Source organism: Pteropus alecto, unplaced genomic scaffold, assembly GCF_000325575.1.
Source record: "Pteropus alecto unplaced genomic scaffold, ASM32557v1 scaffold213, whole genome shotgun sequence".
Taxonomy (NCBI): Eukaryota; Metazoa; Chordata; class Mammalia; order Chiroptera; family Pteropodidae; genus Pteropus; species Pteropus alecto.
The window spans coordinates 6258719-6274897 of NW_006434829.1; the positions used below are offsets into that span (position 1 = coordinate 6258719).

Genomic DNA, 16179 nt, shown 5'->3' on the forward strand with positions numbered 1-16179 from the left:
GAGGAAATGAGCCATGGTTATCCCCATACACACACACACCCCTGACAGGAGTGGATGCCAAGCAGAGGGCAGCTGGCAGTTCCCAGGGGAGGACATGACTGTGGCTGACTGCCAACTCAGGAGCTCTGCTTCTGGGAACCAAAGACAATGTCCAGACTGGGGATAGCTATACACAGCTATTCCTTTATCGTTGTTCACAACAGTGACAAACTGGGAACAACCTAAGTGTCCCTCAGTGGAGGATCGAGTAAGTAAAGCAGAGACTATCCCTTCAGTGGCGTATGCAGCCATGAAAGGTAGAACTTTTAACCATAGGGAGAAATAGGTTGATATGAAGTGAAGCAAGTCAGGCTACACTCCCATACCAAGTATGACCATCCCCTGCATGGAACTGGAGAACAGATCGGAAAAAAGAAAATGCACAAGCATTTTCTGCGTTACCTCTGGGAGAGAGAAGAGGGGATTTTTATTTTCATTCTAAGTTTTTGTGCTTTCTTAGCTCTCCACGATAGGCATGTATTACTTTTTTTTCTAATTGAAGTGAAATTCACATAACATAAAATTAACCATTAAAGTGAACGATTCAGTGGCATTTGGTATATTCACAATGTTGTGAAATCTAGTTCCAAAACATTTTCATCTCCTGAAAAGGAATCGCCATACCTATTTGGCAGGCACTCCCCCTTCTCCCCTCCCCTCAGCCCCTGGCAAACCGTCGGTCTACTCTCTGTCTCTGTGAATGTGCCTATTCCAGATATTTCATATGAATGGAAATCATACACTATGTGGCCTTCTGTGTCTGGCTTATTTCACTTAGCATCATGTTTTCAAGATTCTTCCGTGTGGTAGCAGGTATCTACTTCATTCCTTTTTATGGCTGAATAATATTCCGTTGTTGTATTACTTTTCAATTGGAAAAGCAACAGCAACTATTTTGAATGGGGCCGTGGGAGCCACTGGGGAGGAGACTGCACCGCAGTATAATGGAGGAAGGGCTGTGTTGATCTGTCTTGGTACAGGAGTGAGGAGACCCCAGCACTGGAGAGGCCACTCAGAGGGCAGAGGGAAGCACTGTCCTACTGTTTCTTTCTGTTTACCACTTACAGAAAAGGTCTTTTACTAAATAATAGATTGTTTATTTTGCTCGTTTTGGAGCTCTATAGAAAGAAGTTATACTGTGTATCATTTTCTGGGACTTGCTGTTTTCGCTCATGATTGTTACTAAGATTCGCGCGCGGTTCCACACGGTGACTTCCTTTTTGCCTGCGTTGCATTGTGTGACCATGCCACTACTTACCCGTTCTCTCCTCCCTGGGCATTTGAGCTCCTGCCAGTATTTTGTTGTTAGAATAGACAAAGCAGCCTCTTTTATGTGCTACAGGGTTTTCCTTGTCTTTGAACATTTGCATAGCTGGTTCATAGCATGTGTAAAAGACAAGTCTTTTTTAACATTGCATTATCCTCATTGAGTACTTTCTCCACATGTGCTGAAATCTCACAGTCACCTGATTTTTAATGGCTACATAATATTCTGCCCCACAGATGGACCATAATTTACTTAAGCAATCCCTAGTTGGTGGACACAGAGATTGCCTCCAACATTTTGCTGGTATAAATACTGATGCTGTGAACATCTTTGCCCTGACAACGGGCCTCTGGCCACCCTGTCATCCTCCCCGCAGGTGAGCCCAAGAACTCGACAGCCCCATTGAGCATCACCAATGGCACAGCTTCTGCCAGCACCTCAGAAGACGCCATCAAGAACATTCTGGAGCAGGCGCGTCGCGAGATGCAAGCGCAGCAGCAGGCCCTGCTAGAGATGGAGGCAGGCGCCCGGGGCCGCTCGGTGCCTTCCTCGCCCCCGGAGCGGCCCTCGCTGGCAGCCGCGAGCCAGAACGGGGCCCCAGCCTACGTCAAGCAGGAGGAAAGCAGTGGTGGCGGGGGGACCAGCAGCAGCGCCACACAGACGTCCCTCACCGTCCTGTCCCCTGCCGCCTTCGTGCAGAGCATCATCCGGAAGGTCAAGTCAGAGATCGGCGATGCTGGCTACTTCGATCACCACTGGGCCTCTGACCGCGGCCTGCTCAGCCGCCCCTACGCCTCCGTCTCACCCTCACTGTCGTCCTCCTCCAGCTACTCCAGCCAGCCCAACGGACGGGCCTGGCCCCGTGGGGACGAGGCCCCCTCAGCCCCCGAGGACGAAGTAGTTGGGGGTGAGGACGAGCCCCCCAGGGTGGGCGAGCTCAAGGCCGAGGGGGGCGTCCCTGACGCGGGCAATGGTGGGCGGCTGGCCTACTACCCAGCATATGTGCCCCGAACGCTGAAGCCCACCGTGCCACCCCTGACCCCCGAGCAGTACGAGCTCTACATGTACCGTGAGGTGGACACGCTGGAGCTGACTCGCCAGGTCAAGGAGAAGCTAGCCAAGAACGGAATCTGCCAGAGGATCTTTGGGGAGAAGGTGAAGACAGTGGGGGTGCCACCCCAGGATGCTCAAGGCCATGGGCCCCCGGGAGGGGGGCCCCTGAGGACCAGCCTCCTGTGCCTGTGGTCCGGGAGGAAGCATGCATGAGCAAGAACAGCACAAGCAGCATTCAAACCCAGGGCCCATGACCCCAAAAGCCCTTTCCCTGTATCCAGCTGTTCCTGGGTCCTGTGGGAAGAGGGCCGTGGGCAAGGCTGGCGCTCAGTTCTGTGGTTGTTGACGCAATGAAACACTTCCGTCTGGTTAGGAACAACCAGTTACCTCTCCTCCTCCAGGCTCCTCCATCCTTCCCAAGGTCCAGCCTCACAAGGGTTAAGGCTCAGCCCATTCAGGGATCTCTGATTGGTTGGTGCCCCCACGGTACCAGTGGTTGGGCAGTTTTTAATATCACCTCTCCCCATAGCAGAGGAGCAGGCAGAGGGTCAGATAAGCCCAAAGGAGGGAGAAATGACCTAAGTGGGAGACAGAGGAAGGTTTCTGGAGGAGGGAGCACTTGAGGGGTCCGAAAGTCTAGGTAGGATGTCTCCGTGTAGGCATATGGGGAGGGCAGTGCAGGGGGGTGCAGTGCAGGCACTCAACAGGCACCTGGAAACGGCAAGCGGACGGCCTCGGGAAGTGAACAGTAGTCCTTAAGGGTCTCAAGGAGAAGGAAGGGATGGAGTGGCCTGTGTCCCAGGGGCCCGCTGAGCCACCCTTCCTGCCCTGCCCGTCCCCAGGTGCTGGGCCTGTCACAAGGCAGTGTGAGTGACATGCTGTCCAGGCCGAAGCCGTGGAGCAAGCTGACACAGAAGGGCCGGGAGCCCTTCATACGCATGCAGCTGTGGCTCTCGGACCAGCTCGGCCAGGCCGTCGGCCAGCAGCCCAGCGCCTCCCAGGGTGAGTGCCCCTGGGGCCCTTTCGAGGGGTGCTGCCGGCGCCCCCAGAATGCAGAGAGCCCTCACTCTTCCCGTCTGTGCAGTGGCATGTGCGTCTGCTTTACTGTCCACACATTGTCCTAGCTGGTGTCCTTACTTCCCTTTCATCCTTCCTTCAACCAGAGGGATGCGTCTGTCGCTGACTTTAAATGTCTAGGCACCAGAGCAAGTGGAGAATACAGTTTACATGCAGAGCCCCACCATCTGGTCCCCCATCGGGTGTCGCTGAGTGATACCTCCTTCCCAAGGATCCAGCATGTAGCCTCAGAATCCTTAGCACAGGGCCTTGGGCCGCTGTTATCCTTTCATTAATGATGCACGGGCAGGATGGAATTTGAACTCTGCCTAGGTAAGGAAACAGGCCCCAAGAGCTGCCCAAAGTCACAGAGCCTTCAAGTGGAGAGATGGGTGAGGGGAGACTCCAGGGAGCCCAAGCTCTCCCCACCCCGTGACTACCAGTGGACGGGTCTGTTGGGGCCCAGGTGAGGTGCCCACTCCGGCCATAGGTGGGCATGGCATGAGGACAGGACATCTGACCTGCCAACTGAGACCAAAGAAAGACAGACAATGAGAGGCCGGACTCTGAGTCCCGGGACCTCAGCACGGCCAGCTTGCCCATCTGTAAAGTGGGGATCGGTCCCTAGGACGAAACCACATCTCAGGTTCACAGAAATGAACCAGATTAGTAACTGTCAGCAGAAATACTACCTGACACGCATAATGTCATGCAACATATGTCCCAATGATGTTGTTTATTTTAGACATTAATGGCCACACACAAGACTACACATTATAGTATTAAGGCTACAAGCTTATGCATTAAAAGGAAAAAAAGCCACCAGCCTCCTGCCTGGGGATGAGGCTGCTGGGGGGGCGGGGGGGGCGAGAAGTCGGGGAGGTGAGGCTCTGGCTGACTCTTTCTTTTTTTCTTTAAAACAAATGAGATTTAAGGTCATGGGCTTGGAGAAGCGAGGGAGGACATATTTTTCTGTGTATCTCTATAGCTTTGAAATACTTTATATTAAAATTTTTCACTGAGAAACTTCTCCAACGGGCTCTTGTGGGGACCAATGCAACCATTCTAATGGTGGTGACCATTCGTCACACATGGGTGCTGAGCACATGCAACGCTTTCTTTTTCAATCCTCATGTCGGTCTCTACCAGAGGGATTATTTGTCTTCCCTGTTTTACAAAAGAAGAAGCTGAGGGTCTGAGTAGTGCAGTGACTTGCCCAAGGTCACCGGCCAGTTAATAGCAGAGCCAGGATTGGAATACAGGACTGTTAGCCATTAGGCTCCCCTGCCTCCTAGGGTACCCACCAAAGAGCCCATATCTGTAAAAGGGTCCCCCATCTTTTCTGTTGTTGTCGTGTTATATTTTAATTAATTGATTTTTTTTTTATTGAGGTGCAATTCATATACCATGGAATTTACCACCTTGGCCATTTTTTAAGGTGTACAATTCAGTGGCATTTAGTACACAGTGTTGTGTAACCACCACCTCTGTCTCATTCCAGGACATTTTCATCACCCCAAAAGGAAACCCCAGACCCATTAAACAGCCACTCTCACTTTCCCTTCTCCTCCCTGCCTCTGGCAGCCACCCGTCTGCTTTCCGTCTCTGTGGATTTACCTGTTCTCGGCGTTCTGTATCAATGGAATCATACAATATATCAATTTCTGCGTCTGGCTGCTTTTACTTAGCATGTTTTCAAGATTCTTCTATGTCATAGCATGTGTCAGAATTTCATTCTTTTTTATGGCTGAATAATATTCTACTGTATGGATAAACTTTCTTTTGGCTGTTATGACGAATTCTGGTTTGAACATTAGTGTACGTGTTTTTGAACATCTGTTTTCAATTCCTTTGCATCTATATCTAGGAGTGGAATTGCTGGGTCATTTGGTACTTCTGTGTTTAACTTACTGAGGAATTTCCAAACTGTTTTCCTTAATTGTTGCAGCATTTTACATTCCCAGCAGTGATATGAGGGTTTCTATTTTTCCATATCTTCATCAATACTTGCTATTCTCTGTTTTTTTTACTGTAGCCATCCTAGCAAATGTAAAGTGGTATCTCATTGTAGTATTGATTTGTACTTCTCTGATGTCTGACTGTTTCGTTTTGTTTTGTTTTTAATTTCTTTGCTGTGGAAGGATTTGAGGGAGGATAGAGTTAGATCAAGAATGATGTTCCTGGTGGAAGAAACAGCACAAGCCAAGGCTGGGAGGCAGGCTCATACACGGTTTGGCAAGGGAAGTGAGTGCAGGTGAGGATGGGCACCTTGTGTCCTGCTCACCCAAACACCAGGAAGCCAGGGCCTCGGGTTTACAGAAGCAGAGATGTGAGTGGTAGCTGCTGGTCCCAGAGGGCAGGTGGTGGCTGATCCAACCAAGGGCCCCATCACCACCACATGTCCAGAACCTAGAGGCAGGAGAGTGATCCATTGCCCACAAGGTCCCACATTGTGTGGCCTCAGGGATGGGTCTGGACCTTGCCCAGCCACCCTTTTGTCCACAACCCCTTCACACCAGCCACTAGGCAGGGATTGGTGCTGGAGGCCCTGACATCTGCGGAGTTGGGGGTGAGCCGGATGCCGGGGGAGGGTTATAAGCCTGCCCTCACCTTGCCATGCCAGCTGCCTGCCACAGGCCCCAGTTAATTAACCAGCCTGCTTAGCGATGCCCAAAGCGGCTGACATCAGTATTCCAGGCACTTCTGTCTGAAGCTTCGCAGAATTCTCAAGCAGTTAAGGATGGTGCTTGCTCCACGCACCATCCGTCTCTCTCCCCAGCATTGTCTCCCCAGCCCTCGTCTTTCTCACAGCGTCTCTTTGTCTCATCTCTCTCTCCTCTCCACCTCCCTCTTCCCTGTCCCTCTCGCTCACGCTGTGCCTCCCTCACCATCATCTTCTACCTCTGCTCGCTCTCTCCCTATCACGCCCTCTCTCCTTCCATCTCTCCTTCCCTGTCTGTCTATCATGACCATCCAGCCTGTTTCCCCAGGACCTGGGACTTCCTGTACTAAAACCTGGAAAGTCCCAGGCAGACCAAGACCAGCTGGTCACCTTGCTCTCTCAGCTCTGCCTCCTCCCACACCCCTGCCCAGCGCCACTCACTCAAGCCCCAGGTCTCAGTGGGACCCAGCCCCAGCCAACCTGACTGTTCACATTCGACCTCCCAGCACTTTATGATTATTAGTGCATTCCTCCAGAGAGTGTTGGTTTCTGAATCTTTCAGTAATTTTGTCAGAAGCAGTCCTAGAGTAGTAGTCAGAAGAAGCCAATATTCTGCTGGGGGGTAGGGTCAGGGGTTGATTTCAGGCTCCTATCTGGTTGTATCTCTATCTCTTCATCCTGTTCCCTCTCTGGCTGGAAACCTGGCCCGTTACACGGGGATGCAGTGCAGATAGTTTTCTAAGAGGCACATGCCAGACCTTCCCTTCCCTTCTCCTCCAGCTGAGCCCAGCCCCCCACCCCACCAGCATCTGGTAGACACTTGAAACAGCCTCTTGTTTTCCCAGGCTGGCCCTTCCCCGCCAGCTTTGTGTCTGTGCTGGTAACAGTGACGGGACGTGTGCACGTCAGCTCCAGCATCACAGAGATGCCACCTAGATATCCAGGATCAGCCAGTTTGGGGGTAGGTGGGACCATAGAGTCCTCAAAACCCCAGACATGGGCCAGCAGCCACACGTGACTGCGACGCACTACTCAGAACTTTGAGGCTTCGCTTCGCCCCTTTCAGGGGAATCGGGTCCTGGCCGAAATGCGTTCACTTGACAGATGCCAGCCCATCACCTCCTGCCTCCCCAGGCCCTGAGGACTCGCCAATGACTAACGTGTGGTCTCTGCCTTATAGGGGCTCGTAATCGGTGGATGACCGGGCAGTGTTGGGTGTAAGCAGACCTGAACTCTAGTCCTGATTTTGCCACTAGTCACTGTGTGACCGTGGGCACATATTTTGAACCTCTCTGAGCTTCAGTTTTCTCATCTGTAAAATGGGATGACCTAGTACCTTCCTCCTAGACATGTTTTTTGGTGACTTAAGATCGTAGGTGTAAACACTAACACTATACTGGTCACGTAGTAGATGCTCAATAAAAGGAAGCTTTATTAATGATGATCCTCATCATCATCTCTCGTAAGGAAGCAGTCTGGCACAAACAAATTATAGTAAAGCCAGTCATTTCATAAACTGGCTCAGTTTGACTGATGCTTTGCTCGTGACTAGATTCAGGCCGTGAACTTTGGGCAGAAATATCACAGAAGCAATGCTGCATTCTTCTCAGTACGTTGTATCAGGAGGCACCAGTTGTTGATTTGTCCTATGATTGGTGATATAAACTTTGCTCACTTGGTTAAGGTGATATCTGCCAGTTATCTCTACTGTAAAGTTACTATTTTTTCCTTTCTAATAAGTATCTCGTGAGGAGATGCTCTGTGACTATGTAAACTTTCATCTACCGATTTTGCCACCAGGATGATCCCTGCCTGACATACTATGGTGCTTGCAAAATGGGTTATTACCAGCTCTTGGCTCTAACACACAAGCCTGCTCAAGCCTTATGTGGCTATGCCAGATTCAGTAACCAGCTTCTCTGTCTCTCTGTGGCCCACAGCCAGTCCCACGGAACCGAGGTCCTCTCCATCCCCACCCCCTAGCCCCACGGAGCCTGAGAAGAGCTCCCAGGAGCCCTTGAGCTTGGCACTGGAGAGCAGCAAGGAGAACCAGCAGCCAGATGGACGCTCCAGCTCTTCACTGAGTGGGAAGATATACTTGGGCAGCCAAGCCACAGGGGGCATCCAGGAGATTGTGGCCATGTCCCCTGAACTGGACACATACTCTCTCACCAAGAGGGTCAAAGAGGTCCTCACAGACAATAACCTAGGTACAGGGCGCTGGGAATTGGGAGTGCTGCCGCCCACCCTGGTTGGCTCCTACTCACCTTGAGAAAAGCGCCCACAGGGAGATCCCAGGGGTCTAGCCTGAAGGTGCCAGTCAGCCCTGGAGCACTCAGGACCCTCTAGGAGGCATCTAACTCTGACTTGGGGCCCCAGAGAGTTAAAATAAGTTAAAAAGTGAATAAATAACCGCCCCCCCAAACCTAATCACAATCTACAGTTTTATGTTTCTTTGACACTTTCTGAACACGTACAAGAATATACAGTAGTTTCTTTTCTATGTAGATGAAATTGCACACATATACATAGTGTCCTACAACTTGCTCTTTAAAAATTAACACTTTTTCTGGACACCCACATTAAAATCATTAGACCACCTGCATTCTTTTTCACTGTTGCAAAGTGTTTCAGGCCATGGATGCCCTACATTTTTTTACCCAACTGATGGGCATTTTGGTCGTTTCCAATTTCCTGCCGCCTCAGAAAATGTGTCTGGATGCGTCTTCGTGCCCTTGGGCAAGTACAACTGGAGGGCAAATCCCAGTGGAATTGCTGAATAAGAGAATATGCACAGTGAAATTTTGATAGAATCTGTCAAATTACTATCTAATGAGGTGATACTAATTTGTGCACATGAAGTTTGCTGACAATTTCAGAGATCACATAGGAGGAAGAACATCTAAATAGTGAAAGCATTTCTCTTGGTAGCTCTCTGGCCTCCCCCAACTCCTATCTCCTATTTTGTAGAAAGGCCCCTTCTAGATCCACGCTGGGTGTGGGTTCCCCCAGCCCCCGTGTCTGAATTAGTGGAGACATCCTAAGCTCTCCCCTTCCACTTCCCCCATTTCTTGTCTCTCCTGAGAGCACCTCTGCCCAGCTGGGGGTAACAGGTGGCCTTCCTCCTCTGTCCCCAGGGCAGCGGCTATTCGGGGAGAGCATCCTGGGCCTGACACAGGGCTCCGTTTCCGACCTGCTGTCCCGGCCCAAACCCTGGCACAAGCTGAGCCTGAAGGGGCGGGAGCCCTTTGTGCGCATGCAGCTCTGGCTCAGTGACCCCCATAACGTGGAGAAGCTGAGGGACATGAAGAAGCTGGAGAAGAAAGGTGAGCACTGGGTCCTCCAGGTCTGGCCTCGGGTTTTCCCAGGGAACCATACCTAGTTGTAACCCAGATAAACCCAGGGCCCAGTAGTCCAGTCTCAGCCTGGTGTGGAGCTGCAAGAAATAGTCATCCCATAGAATATAATCGAAAGCAATTAGAATATTTACTATTTCTCCCATGAAAGTTCCAGTCTCCCATCTCTCTCAGCATCCTTCAACACACTCATAGCTACTTTATTAAAGCCTTTTACCAACCCCATTACATGCTCCCCTCTCTGATACTTCCATCCTCAGTATCAGCTCCCTGATATATAATATAGATATCAATAAGTAGATGTAGATATATAATACATCTATATCTTTTCCCCATTACCCAGATTCTACACAACAAAGCACAGAATTGACCCAGCAGACAAGACTCCCGGGGTAGTGGGGATAAGGAGATTGCCAGTTCAGTTCTTACATTGTCCAGTATTATCTTTTGCCCCCGAAAAAGTGAGCTGACACTGAGCCCCGGCTGTGCGCCCACACAATCTCATGCTGTGCATCAAGGGTTCCTTGACCTCAAAAAGCTCAGGGTCAAGTCGTAAAATGAGATACAAGGAGTTGAAAAGTTCTCATCCAGAGCACCCAGGCAGTTCATGAGGAGAGCCCAGAGTCAGGCCAGGCTGAGGGGCACATGGAGCAGGGCCAAGGCTGGGCTCTTGGCATCAGACAGCCTTGCAGTTGAGAACTTGGCCTGCCACTTCCCAGGCATGTGACCTTTAATAAGTTACTTCCCCTTTCTGCCTCATTCTGCTTCATCCGAAATTAACAATTGGTAGCATCTAAGGGTGTTGCCGTGAGGATTAAATGAGACCCTAATACCTTACATCCTCACTTCTGATACAGGCTTTTTTTTTCCTTCACATTTTGGTAATTTGAGGTTGACATGCATCATGCAATGACTGAATTTGTTTAATGTCCTGCCCCTGCCCCCAACAAGACTAGTTAATTTCAGAGACACTTCTGTCAATCAAGAGAATGCCTCATAGCGCCCTTCTCTGATTACCTACTACCTTTGAGGTGCGCTGCTAAGCCACCTCCATGTTAACACTTTGGGTGCTAGAGACCAGATTTCAGAGGCCGGCACTGACTCTCAGGTATGGGCAGGTGAGCATCTCAGTGGAGGGATTGAGAGGATGTGGAAGGAGAGCGAGGAGAGAGAAAAGGATGAGACTGGGAGCAGGCCCCCGAGTTTGGGGCGCAGAGGGCTCCGAGGCGGGGTTACTGATGTCAGGTTCAGCTCCTTGAGCGTGCCCAGCTCATGCCCCTGCCACCCCTGCTGCCCCTGGGGCACGGGGTGGAGCCAGCAATGGACCCCTGGTCGGGCCCCTCTCAGCCCTCCCTCCCTCCTCCCCTGCACGCCCCAGCCTACCTGAAGCGCAGGTATGGCCTCATCAGCACTGGCTCAGACAGCGAGTCTCCAGCCACCCGCTCCGAGTGCCCCAGCCCTTGCCTGCAGCCCCAGGACCTGAGCCTCCTGCAAATCAAGAAGCCTCGCGTGGTGCTGGCGCCCGAGGAGAAGGAGGCGCTGAGGAAGGCCTACCAGCTGGAGCCCTACCCCTCCCAGCAGACCATCGAGCTCCTCTCCTTCCAGCTCAACCTCAAGACCAACACCGTCATCAACTGGTTCCACAACTACAGGTGGGCCTACTGGGGATGGCCACTGGGAGTGGGCAGGGTCTTGGCTGGTGCCCCTTCCCCATCCTAGGGCCTGGAGGGAGCCCAGACTGGCTTCTGGGAGATGGAGAGACCATATTGCATGGGTGTTTAGATTTACAATATAGGCAAGCCATGATGTCAATCCAAGCTCCACCCTTTCCAGCCATGAGACCCTGAGCAAGTCACTTCACCTCCCTGCGCCTCAGTCTTCTAACCTATAAAATGGCAGTCATGGGATCCACTTCACAGAGTTGTCCTGAGGATCTGATGGGCTAACATGTTTACATAAAAGAGCTGGCACGTAGTATGTGGTGGGTGTTGATGTTACTGTTGTCACTATCTTTATTAAGACTTCCCCAGCTTGCTCTGCATCTGCCTCTGTGAGGGGCGGGAAATGGTGCTTGGGGCACAGGCCTGAGGAACCCTAATGTCCCACTGAGCTTCATGTCAGAGCCCTGATCCTGGGCTCTTGGCCTCTCCCACTCCCAAGGCCAGAGGAAAGCCCTCTGGCAGCCCCTTGGGGAGCGGTGTTTCCTGTTTCTCTGGCTGCTTCCTCCCACTCATCAGGCCTCAGTCTTGGTCACTGGCTTGCACTGGGCTGGGCTTCCTGGGAGTGTGCTAGCGTCATTGGCTGGGTCCTGCAGGACCCACGGAGACTGCAGAGATGCTTCCTGAGGCCGGCCAAGAGCTCTGTGGAGAAGGTTGGATGGGATTTCAGGGACCATCGCTGAGGCGTCCCCACCAAGCTTCCTGAGCGCAAATACCTCTGGTGTCTGTGTGGTAGTGGAGAGGAGAGTCCGTCCATGTACTCCAGAGACAGAGACGAGGTCTCTTAATCCCCAAGAGAGAAGAGAGGGAGGAGCCTGGAAGGGTGGAAGGCTTGAAATCTCCTTTCTCCACAGCCCAGGTATGGGCATCACACAGACCTGAGTTCAAGTCCCACCTTGGCTGTGTGTTCTTGAGCTAGTCACTGTACCTCTCTGAGTCTCAGCCCTATTTTACAGATAAGGAACCTAATACCCAACGATGCTGAATGGAGGATAGAATGAAAAACTTGAGGCATAAACGCATTTTAAAATATTGCTTATTACCTGGCTCAGACCCACAGCCTGCGAAACATCAAATGACATAAGTCCCTAAAGCCTCATGTCCTCCTTCCCTCCTGGGGGATACAGTGATTTCCTCTCCCCTCTTGTTCCCCACAGGAACTGAGCACTCCATTATTATCCAGCATATTTATTCAACAAATATTTGCCATGTATGTCCAGTGAGCCAGGGTCTAGAGATACAGGTGTTCAGAGCCAACATCCCTGCCCTTAGGGAATATAAAATCACGAACCAGATAATTTCACTACAACCTAATAAATGCTGTAAAACAGGAAGGACTAGGGACTGAGTGAAAGAGTTCTGCCTAGAGAAGACTTCACAGAAGAGGGGGTGTTTGAGCTGGGTTTGGAAGGATGAATAGGAGTTTGCACCGAGGAGCAAAGAGAGCTGCACTCCCAAAAGAAACCACTCTCAAAGAGTTATAATTATAAAGGAATACATTATTTCATTTGGTGATTATTTATTGAGCACCTACTCTGTACCAGGCACCAAAGCGAACAAGACAAAGTTCTCGCCCTTAGCATCTCTTACAGACCAGCAGGGAGGGTCACTATTAGACAACTACTCATGTTAATGTATCATTAGAAACTACAGTGAGCTCTGGGAAAGGTGAACAGGAGGATGTTTGGAGAAAAAATTACCAGGGTGGCCCTGCTATAAATTTGAGAATCAAGAATTGCAAGGACTGATTTGTACTATGGTGTGAATGACTATTAGCCTATATTTATACTTGATCTACAGTTTGGAAGTTCTGATGATGGAATTTCAGGCATTGCGCCATCCTAAACCCCCTCAAATCTCACCTCAGGGAAACATTAAGGCTGCCCTTCTGGAGGGGACTAAGGGAGACAGCAGAGTTCCCAGAAGGTGAGCAAGGCCACTTTTGGTGGGACTGGGGACTGAGAGAGAGGAGTGAACTAGATGACCCCTCGCAATCCCTCTAGGCTCGGGGTCCTGGGATGGATCCCCATCCCCTACCTGGGCAGAAGAGCAGAGCCAGACTACTAGGTTCAGAGCCTAGCCGTACTACTTTCTAGCTCTGTGACGTCTCTAAGCCTTGTCTCGTTTATTAATGTGAATGAGACTAGTATCTCCTTCATAAGGTTATTATAAAAAATAAATGAAATAATCTGCAAAAAGTAATTGCTCCGGTGCCGGGTACATGATCAGCATCCATTATGTGATGTTTATAGTTATCATTATTAGTATTTTATATCATAACAGGTACTCTATTAATATAAATGGGTAGAGGGCTATAGCACTGGAGATTCTGAGGAAGCTCTGTCACTCTGTGACCGTGGATGAGTCATTTGACTTCTCTGGACCTCATTTGCTATTAGGAAAGTAATTGGTGGGCCGAGACCCATTCCTGGCCCTTCCTGCTCTAAAACAACGTGTGAGAGTAAGTTGTCCTCCAAAAGCAGGGTAGCTGTTGAAGAGAAGAGAGAATGGGTTCTGGACTTGAATTCGGGGTACCCAGGCCTGAGTCCCAGCTTTGCCCCTGTGTGCTGTGGTGACCTGGACAAGTCATTCTCTGTGCCTCGGTTTCCCCTCTGGGCCAGTGTCCCTCCAGGAAAGAAGCAGGGAGTTGTTACAACAAACCAGATTTGGGTTTGACTTAGAGAAATGCTCTAGGATGGTGCTGTCCAACAGAAATATAATGCAAGGCACATATGTGATTTTAAATTTTCTAGTAGCCACGTTAAAAAAGATAAACAGATTAAGTTAATTGTAGTAGTATATTTTATTTAGCCCATATACATAGCCCATATATAGTATGTACATATATAACAATTTCAACATATAATCAAAATTAAAACTTTATTAATGAGAACTCTTACATATTTTTTGTATTAAGCCTTCAAAATCTGATGTGGATTTTTCCTTATATCACATCTTAATTCGAACTAGCCACATTTCAAATGCTCAAGAGCCACATGTGGCCAGTGGCTCTTGTGCAGGAGCTGTACTGGACAGTTCAGGTCTGGATCAGGAGCTTTGGAGTCCTGCAGTCTTGAGTTTAAGTCCTGGCTCTGCCACTTAACTGGCAGTGTGACCTTAGACAAGTGACTTAATATCTCTGAGACTTGTTTCTTCCTCTATGAAATGGGCACAAGAATAGCACCCACTTCGTGGGGTTGTTGAGAGGACTTACCAAAATGCTGCATGTGAAGAAGCTTAGCGCCTAGGGAGCCCCTAGGGAAGTGGGCGGGGTCAAAGTGCCGCCCATGTGGATTGAGACCAGGGTTAGCCGGGGCCCCTGTCCAGCCCCTTGCTCACCGCCGTCTCTGCCCCAGGTCCCGGATGCGCCGGGAGATGTTGGTGGAGGGGACCCAAGACGAACCAGACCTCGACCCCAGTGGGGGTCCTGGCATGCTACCACCAGGCCACTCCCACCCAGACCCCATCCCACAGAGCCCCAACTCCGAGGCTGAGGACCAGAAGCCTACCGTGAAGGAACTGGAGATTCAAGAGGGGCCAGAGGAGAGCACCACACCCCTGGCTGCCCAGGACAAGGCCCAAGTGAGGATTAAGCAGGAACAGACCGAAGAGGATGCTGAGGAAGAGGCAGACAGCCAGCCCCAGGACTCGGGGGAGCTGGACAAAGACCAAGGTTGCCCCAAGGAGATGCACCCCAACCCTCCGGGTAGCGATGAACTCCCAAAAGCAGCCCCAGGACCCCTTCTCCCAGGCGGGACCACCCCAGACTGCCCGTCATTACAGCCTCCGCAGGAGAGCCGCGGTAGAGAGAGGCGACACCCGGACCCCCTAAGTTTTAAGTCAGCCTCGGAGTCCTCGCGCTGCAGCCTGGAGGTGTCCCTGAACTCACCCTCGGCCGCCTCTTCGCCAGGCCTCATGATGTCTGTGTCACCTGTACCCTCTTCCTCAGCTCCCATCTCCCCATCCCCACCTGGCACCCTCCCTGCCAGAGTGCCGAGCGCCAGCCCCACTGCCGACACGGCCGGGGCCTTGCACCCCAGCGCCAAGGTGAACCCCAACTTGCAGCGGCGGCACGAGAAGATGGCCAACCTGAACAGCATCATCTACCGGCTAGAGAGGGCTGCCAGCCGGGAGGAGGCCCTGGAGTGGGAGTTCTGAAGGCGGCGCGGGGCACAGGGGCGGGGGGCCTGCCTGGGCAGCTACCCTCTTCCACTCACTCCCGGGAGGGAGGAGCTCAGCCATCAGACTGGACAGCAGCGTTATGCTGCTTACGTCTCTTGCTGTGATGCTAGTTCTATAAGTCGTGAGTGAGCCGTGGGGCAGACACCCCTGCCTCCTCTTTTTGGCACCCCCTGCCCCACGAAGCCCCCTCTTTTCCATCCTGGCCTCTCTACAAGAGGCAGAAGCAAAGAGGCACCGCATTTTCACCTGGAATGTCCAAACTCTTTTAGAAAAATAAATAAATATTTATAGACCTCTTTTAGATATTTTAATAAAGGATCCTTTGGAATTTATCCCAGCCGATGCTGTTTTGATATTACAGAGAGTTATAATATCAGGATGCTGTCACAACTGTTGCGAAGTATACACTGAAGTTGTGTCGTTTTTGCCACTAGATGAGATTAAAAGAAGACAATTGTTCAAAGCCATCACAAAACACTATAAAACTGACCAAAATTTAGATAACCTTTGAACCGCGGTTTTTTTCCACGTCTGTCTCTGAGACACAGTGCACTGCTACTGCCCTTCCAGAAACCGTGCTGAAAAGAGAAAGTCCAGAAGACTCTAAATGAAAACCTCCATGCTGATGCTCTGATGCCGTTGCAGATGTTTCATTCTGGCGGTCTGTTCTGCAACCTCGACAGCAGGGAATGTCCTGTGCCGTTGTAAGTGTTGCAGAGACACGGGCTGTGGCCAGTCTGAGATGTAACATGGTACAGAGCAAACTGCCTACACTCCCTCCCGTCAGAAACCTGTGGGCTGCGGAGGCTAGACATCTGTCTCATCTGTCCGTAGACAAGATGTGTT

At 50.9% G+C, this 16179-nt stretch overlaps 1 protein-coding gene across 1 annotated transcript in view; it reads left to right on the forward strand.

Annotated features, from left to right (window-relative positions):
* Positions 1-15450, forward strand: part of CUX2 (cut like homeobox 2) — a 181757-nt gene extending 166307 nt beyond the window's left edge. Inside the window, 6 exon segments of the mRNA XM_025045507.1 lie at positions 1683-2461; positions 3202-3361; positions 8018-8287; positions 9215-9403; positions 10812-11085; positions 14508-15450. Coding sequence (XP_024901275.1) covers positions 1683-2461; positions 3202-3361; positions 8018-8287; positions 9215-9403; positions 10812-11085; positions 14508-15309 — 2474 coding nt within the window. The 3' untranslated portion in view covers positions 15310-15450.
* Positions 15451-16179: the final 729 nt, after the last annotated feature.